Source organism: Bufo bufo, chromosome 7, assembly GCF_905171765.1.
Source record: "Bufo bufo chromosome 7, aBufBuf1.1, whole genome shotgun sequence".
In the NCBI taxonomy this organism is placed as follows: domain Eukaryota; kingdom Metazoa; phylum Chordata; class Amphibia; order Anura; family Bufonidae; genus Bufo; species Bufo bufo.
Genome location: NC_053395.1, coordinates 13061234 through 13081665, shown reverse-complemented (window position 1 = coordinate 13081665; position 20432 = coordinate 13061234). Strand labels below are relative to the sequence as shown.

The 20432-nt window shown below is 44.8% G+C and overlaps 1 protein-coding gene across 3 annotated transcripts; it reads left to right on the top strand.

The window, feature by feature from the left end:
• The first annotated feature begins 13135 nt into the window (after positions 1–13135).
• LOC121007557 (E3 ubiquitin/ISG15 ligase TRIM25-like) lies at positions 13136–19016 on the top strand. 3 transcript variants are annotated; one of them, XM_040439583.1, is made up of 2 exons: positions 13136–14817; positions 18907–19016. In XM_040439583.1, exon 1 carries the CDS (start codon positions 13155–13157, stop codon positions 14757–14759), a length of 1605 nt encoding a protein of 534 aa, XP_040295517.1. In that variant the 5' UTR covers positions 13136–13154; the 3' UTR covers positions 14760–14817; positions 18907–19016. The 3 variants fall into 3 exon arrangements, with proteins under 3 accessions (XP_040295517.1, XP_040295516.1, XP_040295518.1); XM_040439582.1 differs by lacking the exon at positions 18907–19016 and adding an exon at positions 18338–18391; XM_040439584.1 differs by lacking the exon at positions 18907–19016 and adding an exon at positions 18335–18389 and having other exon boundaries at positions 13136–14814.
• The last annotated feature ends 1416 nt before the right edge of the window (positions 19017–20432 follow it).

Here is a 20432-nt window from a genome sequence, read left to right as displayed (position 1 = left end):
GAAATCCGCAGACATAACTGACGGGCCGCAGATCTGGGAATCCGCACGGAAATAATCGGCGAAGTGTACATGATCGGGGTAATCTCATACACTTTGCTGGTGCTGTAATTCGTTATGGTTTTTTCACACGGGAATTCGCGTGGAAAGACTGAGCGTATTCCGCAGCGTGCGCAGATGGCCTTCGGGTACAAGCGCACGCTGCGTATTACCTGCTGGTTTTCCAGAGTGAAATAATACCGCCTAAGCAGATGGGATTCTCAGTATCTCCTCTACACGGAGCGGAAGTTTCCTGCGTCAGGAGTGACCTGCGGAGCGGATCCGGAGATCTGCGGCCGGTGGATTGTCCGTGCGGATTTCTCCCTTTACAATGCAGAGGGGGAGATCTGGGGAAATCCGTGTCAGGATCTGCAGGTAACAGGTGTGGATCCTGAAGCGGAGATACACCGCCGAGTGCACGTACCTCATGGGGGCATCATTAACCCTTCCCCGTCCTCCAGTGAGGTCGCTGTAGGGGCTTCTTTATGTTTCTGGGACACATTTGGGGAACATATAATTATTGATCAGCTTTTCCTATTTCTGTAGAAATGTGACGCTTCTTTCCGCACTATACGCGGCATTTGTTGTGTTTTTTCCCTTTTTATGGAATAAATGTCTGACTACTTCTGTCCCATCAGAGTTGTCGGTCCTATCATCTGGGTGTCTGTGGTCTCCTCCGCCATCATGTCTTTTATAACCGCAGGTAATGAGTTCTGCAATACACTGGATCTGTACAGCGCCACCTGCTGTTCTTGTCCTTATTTTTGGCCGGTCGCGCTGAGCTGGTCGCACGCGCTCAGTTTAAGGCGACGTCTTCACGACGAGGTGTCTTGGTCCCAACTCTATACATTGTGTTAGTGTGAGAACATACCGCGCGCTCCGTATTGTGCCGCCTATAGAGCTCCCATTGTTGTGCTCGCCGCCTGGACTCAGCACTTTTCTAACTATCCCTTGTAATGGTCGCCTTCCCTGCGGCGCAGCATGTCAGACGGCGCCCGCGCTACCTTACCTGCCGATACTTACTGAATGCAGCAGAGCTGAATGTCTGTGTAGTTGAGCAGTGTATGCAACAGAGCTGTATGTCTGTAGATAAGCAGTGTATGAAGCAGAGCTGTATGTCTGTGTAGTTGAGTAGTGTATGTAGCAGAGCTGTATGTCTGTGTAGTTGAGCAGTGCATGGAGCTCTGCTTTGTGATACTGTCTATGGCAATGTAAATAGACACAAAGCATAATGCGCCCCGCCCCCTTTTTGGGAGAATGGGATAAAAGGTCATACTCCTACTTACAATATCATTAAGAATATAAATAAAAGCACTGAAACCAATGACTTTTGTTTGGAAATAATTTTTTTATATATTGGCCACGGCCTTTATTAATTAATAAATAACATTCGTAAACTCAATTTAAACATATTTATTTAAACTCTGATAAAAAACAATACACGAGCTCAGCCATAAGCTCAAGCTCAAATTGAAGATTTATCAACAACTCATACCCCACCAGCCTACAGCCTATAAAGGCACTGCAGGCTCACCCCACCAAAACTTAGCTCAACAATGGCTTGCAAGTCCAAATAAAAGATATCCAAGCCAATGTCAGATAAGTGTACAGCATCAGAGAAATAAAGGCCGGCCACACCACCTTCCAAATCGATATGCCTAAAAGTAAAACCCCATAACATAGGAAGGAATTTTAACATTAATCTGTTAATTCTACGAAATATTCTTTCTAAGTGCTTCATGGTAGACGATTCGAGCCAAATTAGACGGGGTATAATCTCTGAAAAGACAATTCTGGTATTTGGAAAAAAACGCTGCACCGACACTAAACCCGAATTACATCTGGAAAACTAACTCCATAGTACCCAACTTGCCAATATCATTACCCCCAAGATGTATAATAATTAAATCCGGATCTGGATATTTGCTGACATTATAAGCACTTGATTCCAGAGGTCTAGCCATCTCATACCTCTTACCCCATTCCAATAAATCTGTACTGCTGCTGAAGACATAGATACATTAAGTCCATATGGTCGTCCACTGGCTCTCAGCCTCACCCAGTGGATAAAGGAGTGACCAATGATCTACAGCATCTTACCTGGAATAAATCGTACAATAAATCAATTAAATCCGGACGGATATAAGAAGCATAACAGCTAGACGACCAACGACCAATCCCTTGAGTTGAGGACTCATCGAGACCGAGTCGAAAAGGCTCAGTTGCAGCACCAATACGAAAAGAATGGGAAGAAAAATTGCGATCACTCAAACCTAAAACCGAAATACCACGCAAAAAAAACAACACGAAACTGAAACTGTGTCAATGGGGAACCATCCATATGAACCAAAAAAATAACAGAACCATGGTGGCGGATAGACAAATAATGTTAACAAAAACTAACCGGACACACTGCACTTGAAGGGATGCAACCAATACGAATCCCGCAGCCTCTACCTTCCTGATCTGTCTTAGAATGACCAATAAACAACTTAACGCAGTCCGAAAAACAAAGAAACGACGAACTAAGGTAGAGGATTCGTCACCGGAACTGCCTGCCGGATCCAGCAATCCTGACGCAAACTGATGGTATTTGTCAGACGGATCCGGATGCGCAGACCGTAAAGCTGGATCCGTTTTGCCGGAACACTTAATGCTGCATCTGGCACTAATACACTTCAATGTAAATTAATGATGGATCCGGCATTCCGGCAAGTGTTAGTATTTTTGGCTGGAGAAAAAAACTGCAGCATGCTGCGGTATTTTCTCCAGCCAAAAAACGTAAGAGGGACTGAACTGATGCATCCTGAACGGAATGTTCTCCGTTCAGAATGCATTAGGATAAAACTGATCCGTTTTTTTCCGGTATTGAGCTCCTAGGACGGAACTCAACACCGGAAAAGAATAACGCTAGTGTGAAAGTACCCTAAGTAAACCGTCAACTGAAACCGAGACCTTGGAAGGAACTCACTAATCCGCAATGCACCAAAGAACATAAAAACATAAGCCGTGGAAAACAAACATGCTTCATAATCCGAGGAACAAACAGAACTATTTGCTACCACCAAGGACAACAATATATCAGGAGTAATAGGACAATGCCCGTCCACAACACAATTACCCTTCTTATACCCTTTTAACAGATGCTTAATAATGAAAATTTCTTGAAACTGAAACCCCTGCTAGAGTCCGACATACAGTCGAATAAGCTAAATGCTTCTGAAACAGTGATAAGCAAAAAGTAACAGCAGACTGCTCTGAGAATATCTAAGGAGACAATGATAAATTAGACATAAAACTAGACCATTCAGACAAAAGCGCTTACGTAACTTGACCATGTTGATGGGGCAAATGACTGCTGTAATAGTCGCAGAATCATGACCATATCACATTCCAAAGATGAAATTGGGACTGCTCCCCCTCCCGCTCTGCGTAAGGAACCAACTGACGAAATCTGCAAAACTGAAAACGGGATAACGCATCAGCGACCTCGTTCGTTCTCCCTGGAATATGCACTGCCCTAAGCAAGATATTCCAACCCAAGCATAGCAAAACGAAATGTCGTAACAAATTTATCACCATAATACACTTAGACGGCAGACAATTCACAGCAAAAACAACACCTTTATTATCTGTGTTAAGAATTAACTTCCTATTTTTAAACTGGGATCCCCAGAGTGTAATAGAAACAACAACTGGGAACAGTTTCCAGAAATACCACATTTTTAACTATTCCTCTGTCAAACCACAATTGCACCATTTACCCTGAAAGAAGGCACCAAATCCGACTTAACCTGAAGCATCCGTGAAAAGCTGCAGATCATCAACACCAACAAAATCAGTCTGCCAAATCAAACGACCATTAAAACCCTGAAAAAATCCTAACCAGACTAATAAATCATCCTGAACCTCCCATGAAACCCAGACATGAAGAGCAGGGTTCTGAAATCCAGCAATAAGTAAAGGGGGCAGAAAAAATACAGGCTAATGTCATAACCTTAGAAAAGAATGCTAATAAACCCAAAAGAGACAGAATTTCTTTGACTGTCGCTCTTGACCTACGAAATAACACTGAGATCGCAGAAACAGCTTTTACTATTTTCTCAGAAGGTAGTCTGAATTCACCAGCAACCGTATCAATTACTATTCCTGAGTACACGGAAAAACTGTCCAATCTAAAGTCAGAGGAATCCCAAACTCAGCACAGACATTCATAAAACAATCAAGGAGTCGTGCACAAGCTGGAGATGAACCTGGACCAATAAACAAAAAATCATCCAGATAATGCGTTAATGAACCCATAGGCATACGAACCGCCACAACCCATTCCAAAAAACATGAAAATGCTTCAAAATAAAAACATGACAATGAGCAGCCCATGGGTAAACACTGGTCAAAAAAGAAATAACCAAAAACCTAGTGAATTAAAACCAGTAGGATGAACCAGCAACAAACGAAAAGCAGACTTTATGTCCGCCTTAGCCAATAAAGAACCTAACCCAAAATCCATAATTAAGCTAATTGCATAATCAAAGGAAGCATAGGACACTGACACCAAACTCTTATCAATCTCGTCATTCAAAGACAAACCAAAAGAAAACGACAGGTGGTGAACAAGTCTGGAAGAATTAGGCTCCTTCTTAGTAACAACCCCTAAGGCTGGGTTCACACCTGAGCGTTTTACAGCACGTTCCTACGCGCTGTAAAACGCTCAACAGGCAAAAACCAATGTTTCCCTAAGGGCATGGTTCTCAACTGAGCGTTTTACAGCGCGTACGAACGCGCTGTAAAACGCCCTACGCTCCAAGAAGTACAGGATCACACAAACGCGCGTACTACGTGCGTTTCCAAAATACAAAAATGCCCCAAAATGCGCCCGATAAAAACGCCTGTAAAAAGCGCTTATCGAATACGCTCAGGTGTGAACCCAGCCTAAAGGGTATATACGAAAATGCTCAAAAGGGGGGTAAACAAAAGGGCCAGCTACTCTACCTAAAGACAACTCATTAATAACTTTATCTACAGAAACATTAGGAAACTCATACACAGACGACAGATTCTTAACTACAGAACAACCTGAACCTGAAAAACCCAGTATTACAAAACCATTTTTAAAACCATTAATTAACAACTCCGCCATCTGCTGATTTGGATAGCGCCTTAGCCAAGGCGGCATGATCGACAACCTTACTGGACCCCAAGCTTTTTTCCAACATTGCCTTTTAGGAGGGGGGCCAAGCGATGTTAGCTTTTTTAAAACAGCGGGACATTGGGTGCCCCCCTCCGCAAAAGGAACATTCCTGTTTGTATTTATATGTAGCAGGCCATCGACACTGCGTATCATTAGATGCAAAACAAGTGTCCTTTCTCAGTAGGCCTACACTTTGACTAGTGGTCGGTCTATGTGCTCGGGAGGGACGATGCGGCAACATCAAATTTAACCAAAGGCCCATATACTTAACTCCCCAGCGCACAGACGGATACACCGCAAGTTTTTGACGGAAACCTTCATCATAATAATACCATCCTAAACCGGAACATTTTTGTAAGCTTCTAATTTAGATGCTGAAAAAAGCCTGAACAAAATTCAGGCTTACATTCACCTAATACGCTAGAAAATATACAAAATGCTTGTAGCCAGTTTTTGAATGACCGCACAACAGGCCGCTTGCGGTCATCCAAACCCGACTTTTCTTCTCCTTTTTCCAGCTTAAAAACAAAATCCTTTGAAGCCAGCAAAATATCAATGAATTCATTATTATACATTTTTTCTTTTACCGATGTAGCTAAATGGAAACCTAGCGGTGACAAAGTGCATGTCACTGCTTCCTTGTAACAAGTCTCTGGAAACCCTTAGCCCTAAGAAGTGGAACGGAAATAGGCTCATCCGTCCCTGAACCGCCCAATCCCTGTCCACCCGGACCTGCTGGACGCCATCCCGCAGATACATTAATCAGCAGCGGAAACAAAGCAGAACCAGCAGTACTGGAGAGAGGCAGATACAGATGGAGGAAGCGCAGGCATACCTTTCAAAGCATTTAAAACCTGCGACAGCAAAGGTACAAGCGAAGAAGCAGCTGGCAACTCACCCTGCTGCAATGGTGCCGACCCGACTTGGATGCCACCTCAGTAGAAAAACCAGCCGGTGATCCCGTTGATAGAGGGTCCACCGCCGCAGCAGCTGCAGACTGACTTGAGGAAGGATTTCTTGAGCAGACATCCGTGATAACATGAGCAGCATCCGTAGCAGGGGCTAGAGACATAGGAACAACATGCATAGCATCATTACTCACCCTTACCCTCCGCAGAAGATCTCTCAGGTCAAATAAGACCCGTTGCTGCACCATGATCCACTGACAGTAAATCTTCCTCCAGACGCTGTTGCTCCTCCCGACCACCAGAGGGCGCTAAAGACAGCCTGTGACGACGATGCCAGCACAGGAAGTCTAGCAGCATCTGGATCCCGGGACAGATGAAGAGGAGCTGAAGAGGACTGGATGCCATCACCAGCAGCCGGTAAGTCAGACATTACATCCTGCCCCCGCACCAGCTCCTGGCAAGCCGCTTCCCGACGTCCCCTCACATCTGGGAGCCTGGAAGATGAAGTCCCACGCCGCTCCACTGAACGCCGATGACTGGGGGAAGGAGAAAAGACCCGGCGACGTCTCTTCTGCGGGATGACCTAGCATTCCAGCAACATGGCCGGCCAATGACACATTGATGGTTTTTGGGCTTTGGGGCAAAGTTAGTTTTATATATTTTTTTGTTTTATGCTTTGGTTTTATTTTTTAACCTCTTACCGACATCTGCCGTACATATACGGTGCGCTGACCAGGCATGTGCAGGAGCTGTGCCCGCCCGATCAGCGGCAGGGGTCCCTCCCATATTCACCCCCCCCACATATACACACATTTTACCACCGCCATGTGCACCGACTATAATCCCTCCTGTTCCCCCAGTGTAAATACATGATACAGATATTTAACAAACCATAACCCAGCCTATATATGTGGGACAGAAACACAATTAAATCACAAAACTATTTCACAAATTCCTGGCCAAAGATCCTAGACATAAATCCCAAAAACAAAACCTGTTAACCACAACAATATTACACGGCCTAATAACAAAGCACAATAACCATCAGTAATGTAGAATCATGGAGTTATAGCTACCAGAATAAGGCCACCTTCTCCCAGGATGGCTCTCTCTGATCTGTCCCCCAGCCGAATTTTGCCCATGTTTTATACTGTATTTTTGGATCTCGGACCTCACTCCCCCTCCCATCAGCAAATATTTCCTACCTCCAAGGCCTATTTTGATCTCTGTGTGTTCCCTCCCAAAATGCACCAGGAGAATAAAAGAGGTCACATTTTCCCACACCTTGCATATCATGACAACTCTATTCTGCCGTCATTTGCACATTGTGATGAGAACACACTTGCAGTGGCCAGGATACGGGTGGATAATATTCTGTACTTGTAGTGACGCCAATTGCAGCGCGCGCAGGGTACTATCCCAGGGCCCTTCCAAGGTGTTATAACGTACGTCCCAGATTAGGAATGCCAGAGTGGTGTAATGGCCTATAATGTCTCTATAGGATAGTGATAATTGTGTCACGGTGTCTCCTACCTGGGTACGGCCGGACTTCTGGCTCACTTGCAATAAATTTGAGGGTAGTGATAGTAGGAGTAATAGAGGAACTTTGTAGAATAAATGATGTCCAGACCTTTAGGTGAAGTTCAAACGTTTCTTTACTTGAAATAACTTGCATCCAAGTGGTATACAGCTTTGGTCTCTTGGTCCCAGCAGGTTTTGGCAATGATTGGCAGGAATGAGTACTTCTGCTTTACATGTGGCGCTTGCAGGATAAACGTCTGCTTGGTAGCTCTGAACCTGTAGCAGGGTTAGCTTCTGCACTTATCTGGTAACTTCTGCTTGGTGGGGACAGACTAGCTGAGGAGGTAATAGCTTCTCCTAAGACTCTGGACTTATCTCACAGATGGATTCTCAGGGGATGCTTTCTTCCAGGAACTCTGGAGTTTGACTGTAGTTTCTGCTCTCCTCATCCAGCAGCTGGTTTTTCCCTCCCTTGCTGCAGGATGAGGGACTAGCCCACCTCTCTCCAGAAGGGGGGCAGAATAGAACAGGATTGTTCCACTCTGAACTGCCATAACATTAAGACTATCTCTGCCAATGATGCTGCCACCTGCTGGAAAACCATGAAAATTACATGAACAATTAAATTTTTTTTTTTTTTGTAAATTCTTTATTTTCAGAATTTTTCAAAACAAACAATGACCATTTGGCCATATATAGTAGTATACAAAGTTGATATCACAGGTCATATACATTACATATATTAACTATTTGACGTTTCTTTATAGATCCATAAGTAATATCATGCGGTATAGCAATGATCTCAGTCCCCTATATGACTCCTAGAGGTGTTAAGTAAAGACCTAATAATTGCATAGCAAAGTATATCAAAGTATCAAGGGGGACCATGGTTGTCTGGACCATATGCCATTTATACATAAAAAAGATAAGATAGAAAAAGATATTGAAAAAGAAAGAAAGGGGGAGAAAGGAGATAGAAGGAGAAGAAAGATGAAGAAGAGGAGGGGGGGTGGAGGGGGGGGATAGATAGTAATCGAGGTTTAAGCTATTTCAGTGCTCAGTAGAACTGCGTATGAGTTGAGGAACTAAGGAACTATGCTCAAGATCTAGATCAGGGTGTCGGTTAGATGACTCTAGCTCATCTGTGGTTTGTTATGATATGATATGAACAATTACATTTAACATAGTTTTATATGCACATTTGTGGAGGACATAATATAAATTACATCAGATGACATTGTAAGAGGCGCTTAGAAGATAGTAGCGGTGTAGAGGCGTGTAATAACCAGTGGCGTAGCGTGTGTTGCCATCCCTGATCCATAGAAAGCTTCTGCCAGTTACTGTCATGGCACTGCTGTACTGTGCAACATCCTGATAACAGATAAACTCTGATCTGCCGCTGAATTGGTTTGTAGTAAAACAAGAAGTAAAACAAGAAGCAGGCCAGAACCTACAAAAAACAAAAGCATACTTGAAATCTAGTAGACAACATTATAGCCAATGTTCAGTCAATTCTAAATCCAAGTCAATCCACTTACCTCAATTTAAAATCACCTGCTTTTGATTTTTGCTAATTTTTCAATCACGGTTTCGAACTGTATTTTGAAATCTCGCTCGATTGAAAGCATTGCTAGGTTAGTCAGTCTTTCCTGGCTCATTGTAGATCTTAGATATGTTTTGATTCATTTCAGTTTGGAGAAACTTCTTTCACAACTGGCAGTTGAAACAGTGATGGTTAAAAATATTCTTAATGCAACAACAAAGTTAGTCCAACTCTCCTGCAGCTTCCACTTGTACACCCGTCGAAGCAAATCTAAAGCGGTCCAGTTAGCAGGCTGCCCATCGGTGTTGACTTCCTCATACAAGACAATGTGCTTCCGAAGGCGATTTATTTCATTGAACACAGCTGCAGCATTCTGTGTACTTAGAACATGTGTGCTGAATTTGTTCAATGATAAAATCATCTTTTTCAATATCTAGCAAAGTCTGGATTTGCAGGAAAGCAAATCTCTGGTGAAGCATAGTCATCTGTGTTGAGCGTTTTGTGATTTCTGCCTCAAGACGATCAATTGCTTCTAGTTGTTCTCTTCTTGTTTCTTGTATTAAGGTCAAGCCAGCGTCACAACTTAGCTCACCAGGCATCTTTTTACGTCTTCCAACTCTTCTCTCTGTAGACATGTTGTACATTTGACATATCTGCAGAGCTTTCTCAGTTGCCTCTAACACTACACTGTCTCGTTTTTCTTGGCAAAATAAAACCAGTGCTTTCAGCTTTTGCACACATTGATCAAGGGCAAGTCCTTTTTGCTGCAGGTAGAGCTGAGCATCATTCACTTCGTTTAATACTGGACTCCAAAAATGCAAGAATGAAAAAAAAAGGATAAGTCATAATGCAAACTAATAGACTTCCTGCATCCTCTTTGGTTTCAAAGTTTTCTCCTGGCCTGTCTCGCAGAATTTCCAAAGCATCTATTATTTTATCAGTGTGTTTAGCAAGTACACATACAGCTTCATGCTTTGAACTCCATCTTGTGTCACACGATCGCTTTAAGTTAATTGGTACATGTTCCTTAAGAACATCCCATCTATGGGTGGAGCTTGAGAAGAAAGTATATAATTTCTCTACAGTGCTAAAGAAAGTTATTGACTTTGTTCCAACGCCAACTGCATGCACACCGGCAAGATTGAGCGAGTGATTGTTACATGGCACAAACACTGCTTTGGGATTGATATCCAAAATGCTCTTCTGTACTCCCCTAATGTGTCCAGCCATAGTTGCTGCGTTGTCGTATCCTTGGCCATAGCAGTGCTCCAGCTTAAGGCCATCTGTCTTTAACTTGTCACAAATGTGTTTTGTAATAATATCTGCTGATTTCCCAGATAACTGAATAAAATCGAGAACGTTGACTTCAGTATCTTCAATGTGAACATATCGAATCACTTGTGACATTTGGTCAGTGTGAGAAATATCTGGAGTGCTATCAAACATGATAGCAAAATACTTGGCCTTTGTGATTCTTTGCAAGATGGCTGTTCTAACATGATCACCAAGCAAGCTGATGAACTCATTCTGGCTCTGTGGAGAGAGGTAGGATACAGAGTACCCATGTGCCTGCTGAACTTTGTGAAGGTGCTGATTGGCAACTGGGTCATATTTTGCTAGTAGCTTAAAAGTTTCTAGGAAGTTTCCACACTTATCATCAGTGCTTATATTTTCAGAGTGACCACGTAAGGGTAAGGATTGCCTTGCTAGATATAGCACACAGTCAAGTATTCTGGCTAGGATTGCCTTCCACTTTTCAAATGACCTCGGTTGTACAAGCTGGGCAGCAGCATCAAAAGTTTCTTTTTGTAGCCGCATTTCAAATTCTTTCCACGTTGTAAATGCACGAAGGTGGTAAAAACTATGCTCATGTTCTAGCAACCTGGGGTTTAGTTTTCTCCAGGCTTTAAATCCATTAGACTTTCCAAAAGAACTTTTCCCTTTGGCCTTCTGGAAAAGCATACAAGGAAAGCAATATGCAGCACATTTCATAGGTGAAAACACTAACCATGTCCTTAACATAGTCTCGCCATTCTCCAAATTCATGTAGAACCATTCCTTAGAAAATGACCTGCCATCACTATCTTTTGGAAACAATGCATCCTTATTCTGTACTTCCACTGTTCCTCTCTTGACAAGTTCAGTTTTCAGTTTTCAAAGTTTCATCCACAGTTTCTGGCCAATAGCCAATATCGGTGAAGACTTTGAGGTCAATTCTTTCTAGTATAATATTTGGCTGAGCAGAAGTAGGAGCATCTTCACACAAAGCTGTCTCTTGTGTTTCTAAAGTAACAAAAGGAATGTCCACAGGCACTTGTTCCAGTTCGTGAGGCTCTTGTAACTAAAATATTTATTCATGGTCACTCATTGGGCCAGCATACACATGACAATATCATGGTTAGACATGTGTGTCCATGCATTCACTTACCTTGTGTCTTTGTGATGATGTTGAGAAGGTCCTTGTTTCTCCTGGTAAGGTATAGTTTAAGCTAGGTAAGGAGTTTCTCCTTATAGTTGACCGTGTTGGATGTCCATCCCTAAAAAACTTTGGGTCCCGTTCATTTTCCTCATAGAGTAAGAGTAGCTGCGGTTGAAGGGCCTCAATAATGTTAGGAAGTCCTCACAATATTTTAAAGGATCCTTCGCATGTTTTGTATGTGGTCAGGTGGGTCATATCTCAAGGAATTGTAGGTATAGGCTAGCAAATGCCCCCGTACCACCAGCTAATAACTCAGTCAAAGAGTTGCAGCTTCAATTGTCAAGTGCCTTAAAGGGTTTCTGTCACCCCGCAAAACTCTTTTTTTTTTTTTTTGGATAGTTAGATTGCTCATAGTGCGATATAGCAGAATATAATGCTCTTACTTACTTTCATGCGGCCGATTCTTTATAAAACGAACTTTTATAATATGTAAATGAGGGCTCTACCAGCAAGTAGGGCGTCTACTTGCTGGTAGCTGCTGCAGAAATCCGCCCCCTCGCCGTGTTGATTGACAGGGCCAGCCGTGATCTCCTCCTCCGGCCGGCCCTGTCAGTAATTCAAAAATCGCGCGCCTCGCGTCATTCGGCGCAGGCGCTCTGAGATGAGGAGGCTCGTATCCTCAGCACTCCCTCAGTGCGCCTGCGCCGATGACATCACCGAAAGAGAAGACGTCATCGGCGCAGGCGCACTGAGGGAGTGCTGAGGATACGAGCCTCCTCATCTCAGAGCGCCTGCGCCGAATGACGCGAGGCGCGCGATTTTTGAATTACTGACAGGGCCGGCCGGAGGAGGAGATCACGGCTGGCCCTGTCAATCAACACGGCGAGGGGGCGGATTTCTGCAGCAGCTACCAGCAAGTAGACGCCCTACTTGCTGGTAGAGCCCTCATTTACATATTATAAAAGTTCGTTTTATAAAGAATCGGCCGCATGAAAGTAAGTAAGAGCATTATATTCTGCTATATCGCACTATGAGGAATCTAACTATCCCAAAAAAAAAAAAAGAGTTTTGCGGGGTGACAGAAACCCTTTAAGAGAGATTGAGAAGTTGAAAGCAATTCAAACGGCCGGGCAAACTGATCTAATGTCACCAATTGCTCTCAAGGTCTCATTAATGGCTCTCCTCAAACAAACTCAGCCTAGGAAAGTGTCGCCTCCATCCCTCCAGTTGTGGAGTTCAAGACAGATAGATGCAATAGACCTATTATATTTGCTGCCGTGGAAAGAGGTCCACAGCAGAAAATGTTTATTGATACCGGAGCCTCTATCTCAATTTTACATGCACCACAACTCCAAATGCATCCCTTGTCTACCGTGCAGAGACTAAGTCTACAAGCTTTTCAGGGATCCCATGCTGTGGCCATAGAAGCAAAAGATCCTGTGTTAAAGATAGACAATCAAGAATTTGATTTAAAGGCATATTTGATGAATTTACCTGACTCTGTCTCTATTTTAGGTTCTGATTTCCTTGGACAACATGGATCTGTCGTTGACTATGCAAATGAGAGGATCTGGGTTGTCGTCTGCTGATCTGAGAGCCGAGCTGGACTGCTCCATCTGCCGGAGCCTCTATACAGACCCCGTGTCCCTGAGATGTGGACACAACTTCTGCCGCTCGTGTATTGTGAGTGCGCTGGATGCGCAGGAGGCAGCTGGAGTGTATTCCTGTCCTGACTGCAGAGCAGAATATCCGGAGCGTCCGGCCCTGGAGAAGAACAGCAAGCTGGGGAACATGGTGGAGCATTTCTTATCTGCTCAGCCTGATATGGAGGAGACCGGGATCTTCTGTACTTACTGTGATTCTCCTGTACCGGCTGTGAGGACATGTCTGCAGTGTGAGGCCTCGTTCTGTGAAAAGCACTTGAGTAGACACAGTAAGTCACCAGAACATACTTTAGTTGAACCCATTGTTACCTTGAAGGACAGAAAATGCTCCACACACAAGGAGGTGCTGAAATACTATTGTCCTATAGACGCCGCCTGTATCTGTGTGTCCTGCTGGGTGGCCGGGGACCACAAGGGACATAACGTGGAGCTACTGGACGTGGCCTCTGAGAAGGAGAAAGAGAAACTGAGGAAATATCTGGAGAAACTAAACCCACAAAAAGCAGAAATTCAAACAAAACTTCAGAATCTGCAGGATCGTCAGAGGAATATCCAGGAGAAGGCCTCTGATAAGAGGAAGAACGTCAGGAAGTTATTTATGGACATTAAGAAACAACTAGAAATGGCAGAAAAGAAAGCGCTGAGCGAGATCTCCAGGCAGGAGGAGAAGATTGTGTCCCAGATATCTGATCTGATCAAGAAGCTGGAAATAGAGGCCGACGAGCTGCCCAGGAAGATGCGTCACATGGAGAAGATGTGTCATGTCACCGACCCAATAAGACTCCTACAAGAAAGTGACATTACAGTATGTGGTCATGGAGATGATGAGGACACAGGGGGAGATGGTGGAGAGGGCAGGTCTGAGGATGATCTGGATGAGGTTCTGATCTCACTGACCTTACACCGAGCTATGAGGGATATTGTCACCAATGTCACATCAGAGCTCGGGCTCCATGTTCCAGACACATTTCTGGATGAGGACACTGCTAATATACATGTGAAAATATCAGAAGATCTGAAAACAGCAACAAGATCAGTAAATAAATATATCAGACCAGAATCACCAGGAAGGTTCCAGTTTGATGCCCAGGTGTTAAGCAGATGTGGCCTCTCCTCAGGAAGACATTACTGGGAGGTAGAGTGGGACCAGAAAGAAGCATGTGGCATCGGACTGTCCTATCCCAGTATAGAAAGGGAAGGACTTCAGTCTAGTATTGGAGATAATGATAAATCTTGGTGTCTGGTTATGTCTAGTGCAGGATTTGAAGCGTATCACAACTCAGTCACATCCCCCCTCAGTGTAGATACAACATGTCCTGGACTTGGCGTCTTCTTAGACTATGAGGCCGGGCGTCTGTCCTTCTATCAGCTGTGTGACCCCATCAGACACTTACACACCTTCACCGCCTCCTTCTCTGAACCCCTACATCTTCTCTTTGGTTTGTGGCCTAAAGCCTCTGTTAGAATAATAAGCTGAGGCCGACTCGTCCACGTCCCGTTATAATCTCCGCCTATAAGTCACTATATAGCGCTGTATGGGCGGAGCCTCCGATCACACAATGTATATGGCGGCTCTATGGGGGGGGTTTACTGTACGATTATTTTCTATTCCTTGGAGATCAGATCCAGAATCGATGCTTGAGAAAAATGAAAAGTTACGACGTCTGCACACGAGTTCGGGTGAACGCACATTAGATCCGCAGCGTATTCGCACCAATACCTGCAATGCGTGATTACGGTTTTTGATGCGGATAAGATGCGGTTTTCCACTGAAAAGGGTGAAATTCACAGCTAAAACAACAAACATAACTGACAGGCCGCAGATCTGGGAATCCGCACGGAAATAATCGGCGAAGTGTACATGATCGGGGTAATCTCATACACTTTGCTGGTGCTGTAATTCGTTACGGTTTTTCCACTTGGGAATTCGCGTGGAAAGACTGAGCGTATTCCGCAGCGTGCGCAGATGGCCTTCGGGTACAAGCGCACGCTGCGTATTACCTGCTGGTGTTCCAGAGTGAAATAATACCGCCTAAGCAGATGGGATTCTCAGTATCTCATCTACACGGAGCGGAAGTTTCCTGCGTCAGGAGTGACCTGCGGAGCGGATCCGGAGATCTGCAGCCGGTGGATTGTCCGTGCAGATTTCTCCCTTTACAATGCAGAGGGGGAGATCTGAGGGCTGGCTGCACATGTCTGACACATGTCTGTTTGTTTTGGTTTGGGTTTGAGCTGGATCCACCTTCCCTCAGGTGTACTGGGTTGATTGTTAGTGAGGCTATTTATTCCTTCTTCCCCCCCCAGTGTCCTGTGCGGGTTATAGTTCTGGATGTGTGGTGGATCGTCTGCTCCAGCTCTGCTCAAGATAAGTCCTCTCCGTTATTTCCCTTTGTGTTTTCTTAACTAGGCCTCTAGGGAGATGCTTGCTTCCTCCGGGTATAAGAAGCAGGTTGCCTCTTCCCTTTTCCCCACTGCTTAGGGTTTGCTCAGGGTGTGTAGGTTTAGGCATGAGGGCATGTGCATATCCACCATTAGGGTATGCACATGGGCACAGCAGTTTAGGTAAACCTTTTAGGGATCGCTAGGAGGTGACTCTTTTCTCCCTAGCTTTTGGGCCTAGTCATTTGTTCTGTAAATTTTCCTGTGTTTGGTTATTCCCCGCTTACCTACCTACCGTGACAATACAGCGATGAGTGCACGTACCTCATGGGGGTCATCATTAACCCTTTTCCGTCCTCCACTGATGTTGCTGTAGGGGCTTCTTTATGTTTCTGGGACACATTTGGGGAACATATAATTATTAATCGGCTTTTCCTATTTCTGTAGAGATGTGACGGTTCTTTCCACACTATACGCGGCATTTGTTGTGTTTTTTCCCTTTTTATGGAATAAATGTCTGACTACTTCTGTCCATCAGAGTTGTCGGTCCTATCATCTGGGTGTCTGTGGTCTCCTCCGCCATCATGTCTGTTATAACCGCAGGTAATGAGTTCTGCAATACACTGGATCTGTACAGCGCCACCTGCTGTTCTTTTCCTTATTTTTGTCCGGTCGCGCTGAGCTGGTCGCACGCGCTCAGTTTAAGGCGACGTCTACACGACGAGGTGTCTTGGTCCCAACTCTATACATTGTGTTAGTGTGAGAACATACCGCTCTCCGTATTGTGCCGCCTATAGAGCTCCCATTGTTGTGCTCGCCGCCTGGACTCAGCACTTTTCTAACTATCCCTTGTAATGGTCGCCTTCCCTGCGGCGCAGCATGTCGGACGGCGCCCGCGCCCACGTTACTGTCGGCCGCACTTCGCCATGTCTAGTGATTAATACTGTACGGTTTTCATGCACATTCTGTTCTGTCGTTAGCAGCATTATATGGCGGTGTATGTGGCTCGGGTTTGGCTTTCTAATACTTCCCTCTCTGTGTTGCTGAACTATTGTAGAGCAGCCGCGCAGCGACCGCCTCACGTCCTGGAGGTACGAGCTTCCTGGCGCCTCTCAGTGTAACTGACGCTTTTCTTCCCTGGAGGGTTTTATTTTGTGCTTCTCATTTCATCATTCTCTGTTTGTCGTCCTGCGGAAAAGTGTTAGGAATACGCTATACCTGCCTTTACTTACTGTATGTAGCAGAGCTGTATGTCTGTGTAGTTGAGCAGTGTTTGCAGCAGAGCTGTATGTCTGTGTAGTTGAGCAGTGTATGGAGCAGAGCTCTATGTCTGTGTAGTTGAGCAGAGTATGGAGCAGAGCTGTATGTCTGTAGCTGAGACGTGTATGCAGCAGAGCTGTATGTCTGTAGCTGAGCAGTGTATGGAGCAGAGCTGTATGTCTGTGTAGATGAGCATTGTATGCAGCAGAGCTGTATGTCTGTGTAGCTGAGCAGTGTATGGAGCAGAGCTGTATGTCTGTGTAGTTGAGCAGTGTATGTAGTCCCTCTGCCCACTTCGATGCCAGTTTTCATGCCCAGAACATGTTCGGGACAGTCTGATCTCCACTGTATCTGATCCGGGGCATGACCAATTGTACTTATAGTCTTATTTTCTGTTTCCCCATTTCTGGATCAGCACTCCTCCCCATTTGGCCCAGGTGTTTTTAATCGTCAGGAGTCTAAGGGTCTATAAATTCCTACCATCTCTCAGTTGGAGTTCCTGAGAGTTTGTGAACAGGTTAGCCTTTTGCACCTGTTCACATTATGCGGTGCTGAATGGTGGCCATTGCTGCTCTTGTGCTGTGCTGGTGGAGTGATGGGACCCAGGGCCAAGGTGGCTTTGCCACACAGTGAGGGTGCTGTGTGGCTACTGGGTCCAGTCACCTGCTGGTGCAGTGCGGAAGTGCCGGTGTTCGCTGTGCAGTGCCGCGCTAAAGTTAGAGTAGGTCCCCACTTGAAGAGGCAACCTTGTCGTGGTAGGTGGGCCTATGCTCTTTGATCAAACTGTATACCAATGCCTCCTTTTAGTGCATAGCATAAGGTTATATTTATTCATAATTGTGCTGAGAAGCCATGTTTTTTTGTCGTCATATCGAAAGCATAGCATTGAGGATGTGCAATCTAGATTCACTCTCACCTGTTATATCATGGCCAATTAATTGTATGTTGGCAGTGCAAGATCACTGTCTCAAAATCATTTAACCTCTTAAATTACACTTTTTTTGTGGCCATCTTTTTTATTTTAACGCCGCTTTCAACTGATTTACGTTAAGGGCGGCTCACTGCATCTTTTTCTGTTACTATTGATAAGCTGTCTGCTGACCTGTGTATCTAATCCTCTCCTGTGTGATACTGTCTGCTGAGCTGTGTATCTAATCCTATCCTGTGTGATACTGTCTGCTGAGCTGTGTATCTAATCCTCTCCAGTGTGATACTGTCTGCTGAGCTGTGTATCTAATCCTCTCCAGTGTGATACTGTCTGCTGAGCTGTGTATCTAATCCTCTCCCGTGTGATACTGATTGTTGAGCTGTGTATCTAATCCTCTCCCGTGTGATACTGTCTGCTGAGCTGTGTATCTAATCCTATCCTGTGTGATACTGTCTGCTGAGCTGTGTATCTAATCCTGTCCTGTGTGATACTGTCTGCTGAGCTGTGTATCTAATCCTCTCCTGTGTGATACTGTCTGCTGAGCTGTGTATCTAATCCTATCCTGTGTGATACTGTCTGCTGAGCTGTGTATCTAATCCTATCCCGTGTGATACTGTCTGCTGAGCTGTGTATCTAATCCTATCCTGTGTGATAATGTCTGCTGAGCTGTGTATCTAATCCTGTCCTGTGTGATACTGTCTGCTGAGCTGTGTATCTAATCCTGTGTGATACTGTCTTCTGAGCTGTGTATCTAATCCTATCCTGTGTGATACAGTCTGCTGAGCTGTGTATCTAATCCTGTCCTGTGTGATACTGTCTGCTGAGCTGTGTATCTAATCCTGTCCTGTGTGATACTGTCTGCTGAGCTGTGTATCTAATCCTATCCTGTGTGATACTGTCTGCTGAGCTGTGTATCTAATCCTACCCTGTGTGATACTGTCTGCTGAGCTGTGTATCTAATCCTGTCCTGTGTGATACTGTCTGCTGAGCTGTGTATCTAATCCTATCCTGTGTGATACTGTCTGCTGAGCTGTGTATCTAATCCTCTCCCGTGTGATACTGTCTGCTGAGCTGTGTATCTAATCCTCTCCCGTGTGATACTGATTGTTGAGCTGTGTATCTAATCCTCTCCCGTGTGATACTGATTGTTGAGCTGTGTACTTTGCCCAGCAACACCTTAGGCCAGGCATGTCCAAAGTCTGGCCCGCGGGCCAATTGCGGCCCGCGGTTCGGAGTAAAACGACCCCCCAGAGGCTTGATTAAATCGTGGGTATTCCGGCCCCCGGCCCCTCTCACCAGTCACCGCCAGCTACTCACCGGGAGCCCACAGCTTCACAGGAAGAGGCTGCATCAGCAAAGGCCAAATCTTGCGGCAACGTCCGAGATCACGCGAGATTTGGTCTTTGCCTTCACAGAGAAGGAAAGCCGAGATCTCACAACGTCTGAGATATCGCGGGATTTGGGCTCAGGGAGAAGGAAAAGCCCAAATCTCTGACGTCATGAGATCTCGGACATCGCGAGATCTCGGCTTTTCTTCTCTTGTAAGGCCAGAATATCGGTCATACTGCACCTAACATATAATTGTGATCGATTAAGTTGCAGTTTGTTGAGGTCTCCTACCTCCACGGTCACATTACCCCCAGAGGACATTTATTCAGTGTGAAGGTCCCAAATGTAGAAGAAAAAATTTATTAAAACATTTCTGGCTGCGTTCTAGCGCTGAGTTCCAGGTCCAAACATCATAATCAAAGTCATCACCAATTAACGTTGCCTTTCCTTCTCCCTGCGCCTCCGCACTTACAGCCACAAGGCCAGGGCGACCATAAGGGCTATTGAGCCTATTTGAGTCTATTGAGGAAAAAAAACACACACTTGCAGGCTGGGCTGTGAACTAAAGCAGAAAAGGGGGCATAATCCGAATCAGTGGTAGCAAGCTGTCATACCCTTCATTAACCCCTCCACTGTACGTCACTGGGCTAGAATCTGATTGTGCTCCTAGTACTCTCTACAAATAACTTCTCCTTATCTGGCCAATTTTTATAATGGCAACTACAAATAAGAAACGAAAAGTTGACAGTGAGGGACGCCGCTTCCAGGACAGGTGGAAAGTGGAATATTTTTTCACTGAAATATGGAATCACTGTGTTTGTCTAATATGCTAAGAGACTGTGGCTGTTAATAAGGAATTTAATGTCAAGAAACACTACCAGTCGAGACACAGCACATACGACAAGCTAACAGGGCGCGACCGCAGTGACAAGGTGAAGCAACTTGAAGCTGTTTTAATGTCACAACAGCGATTTTTTACAAGAGCCCGTGAGTCAAATGAAAATGCCACAAGGGCTAGCTACGAGGTGGCAACGTTAATTGCTAAAAATTGCAAATCTTTTGCTGAGGGTGACTTTATTAAAGAATGCGTTATGAAAATGGTGCAGAATATCTGTCCCGAGAAGAAGTCAGAGTTTTCCAAAATTTGCCTGGCTCGTAACACTGTAGCACGGAGAGTAGAAGAAATTCCATCAGATATTAAGAGACAGTTAACGTCAAAAGGAGTTAATTTTGACTTCTTTTCAATAGCCTGTG

What these genes read in the sequence shown, in the direction of transcription:
- LOC121007557 (XM_040439583.1), top strand. Translation starts at nt 13,155, where the DNA reads ATGGATCTGTCGTTGACTATGCAAATGAGAGGATCTGGGTTGTCGTCT.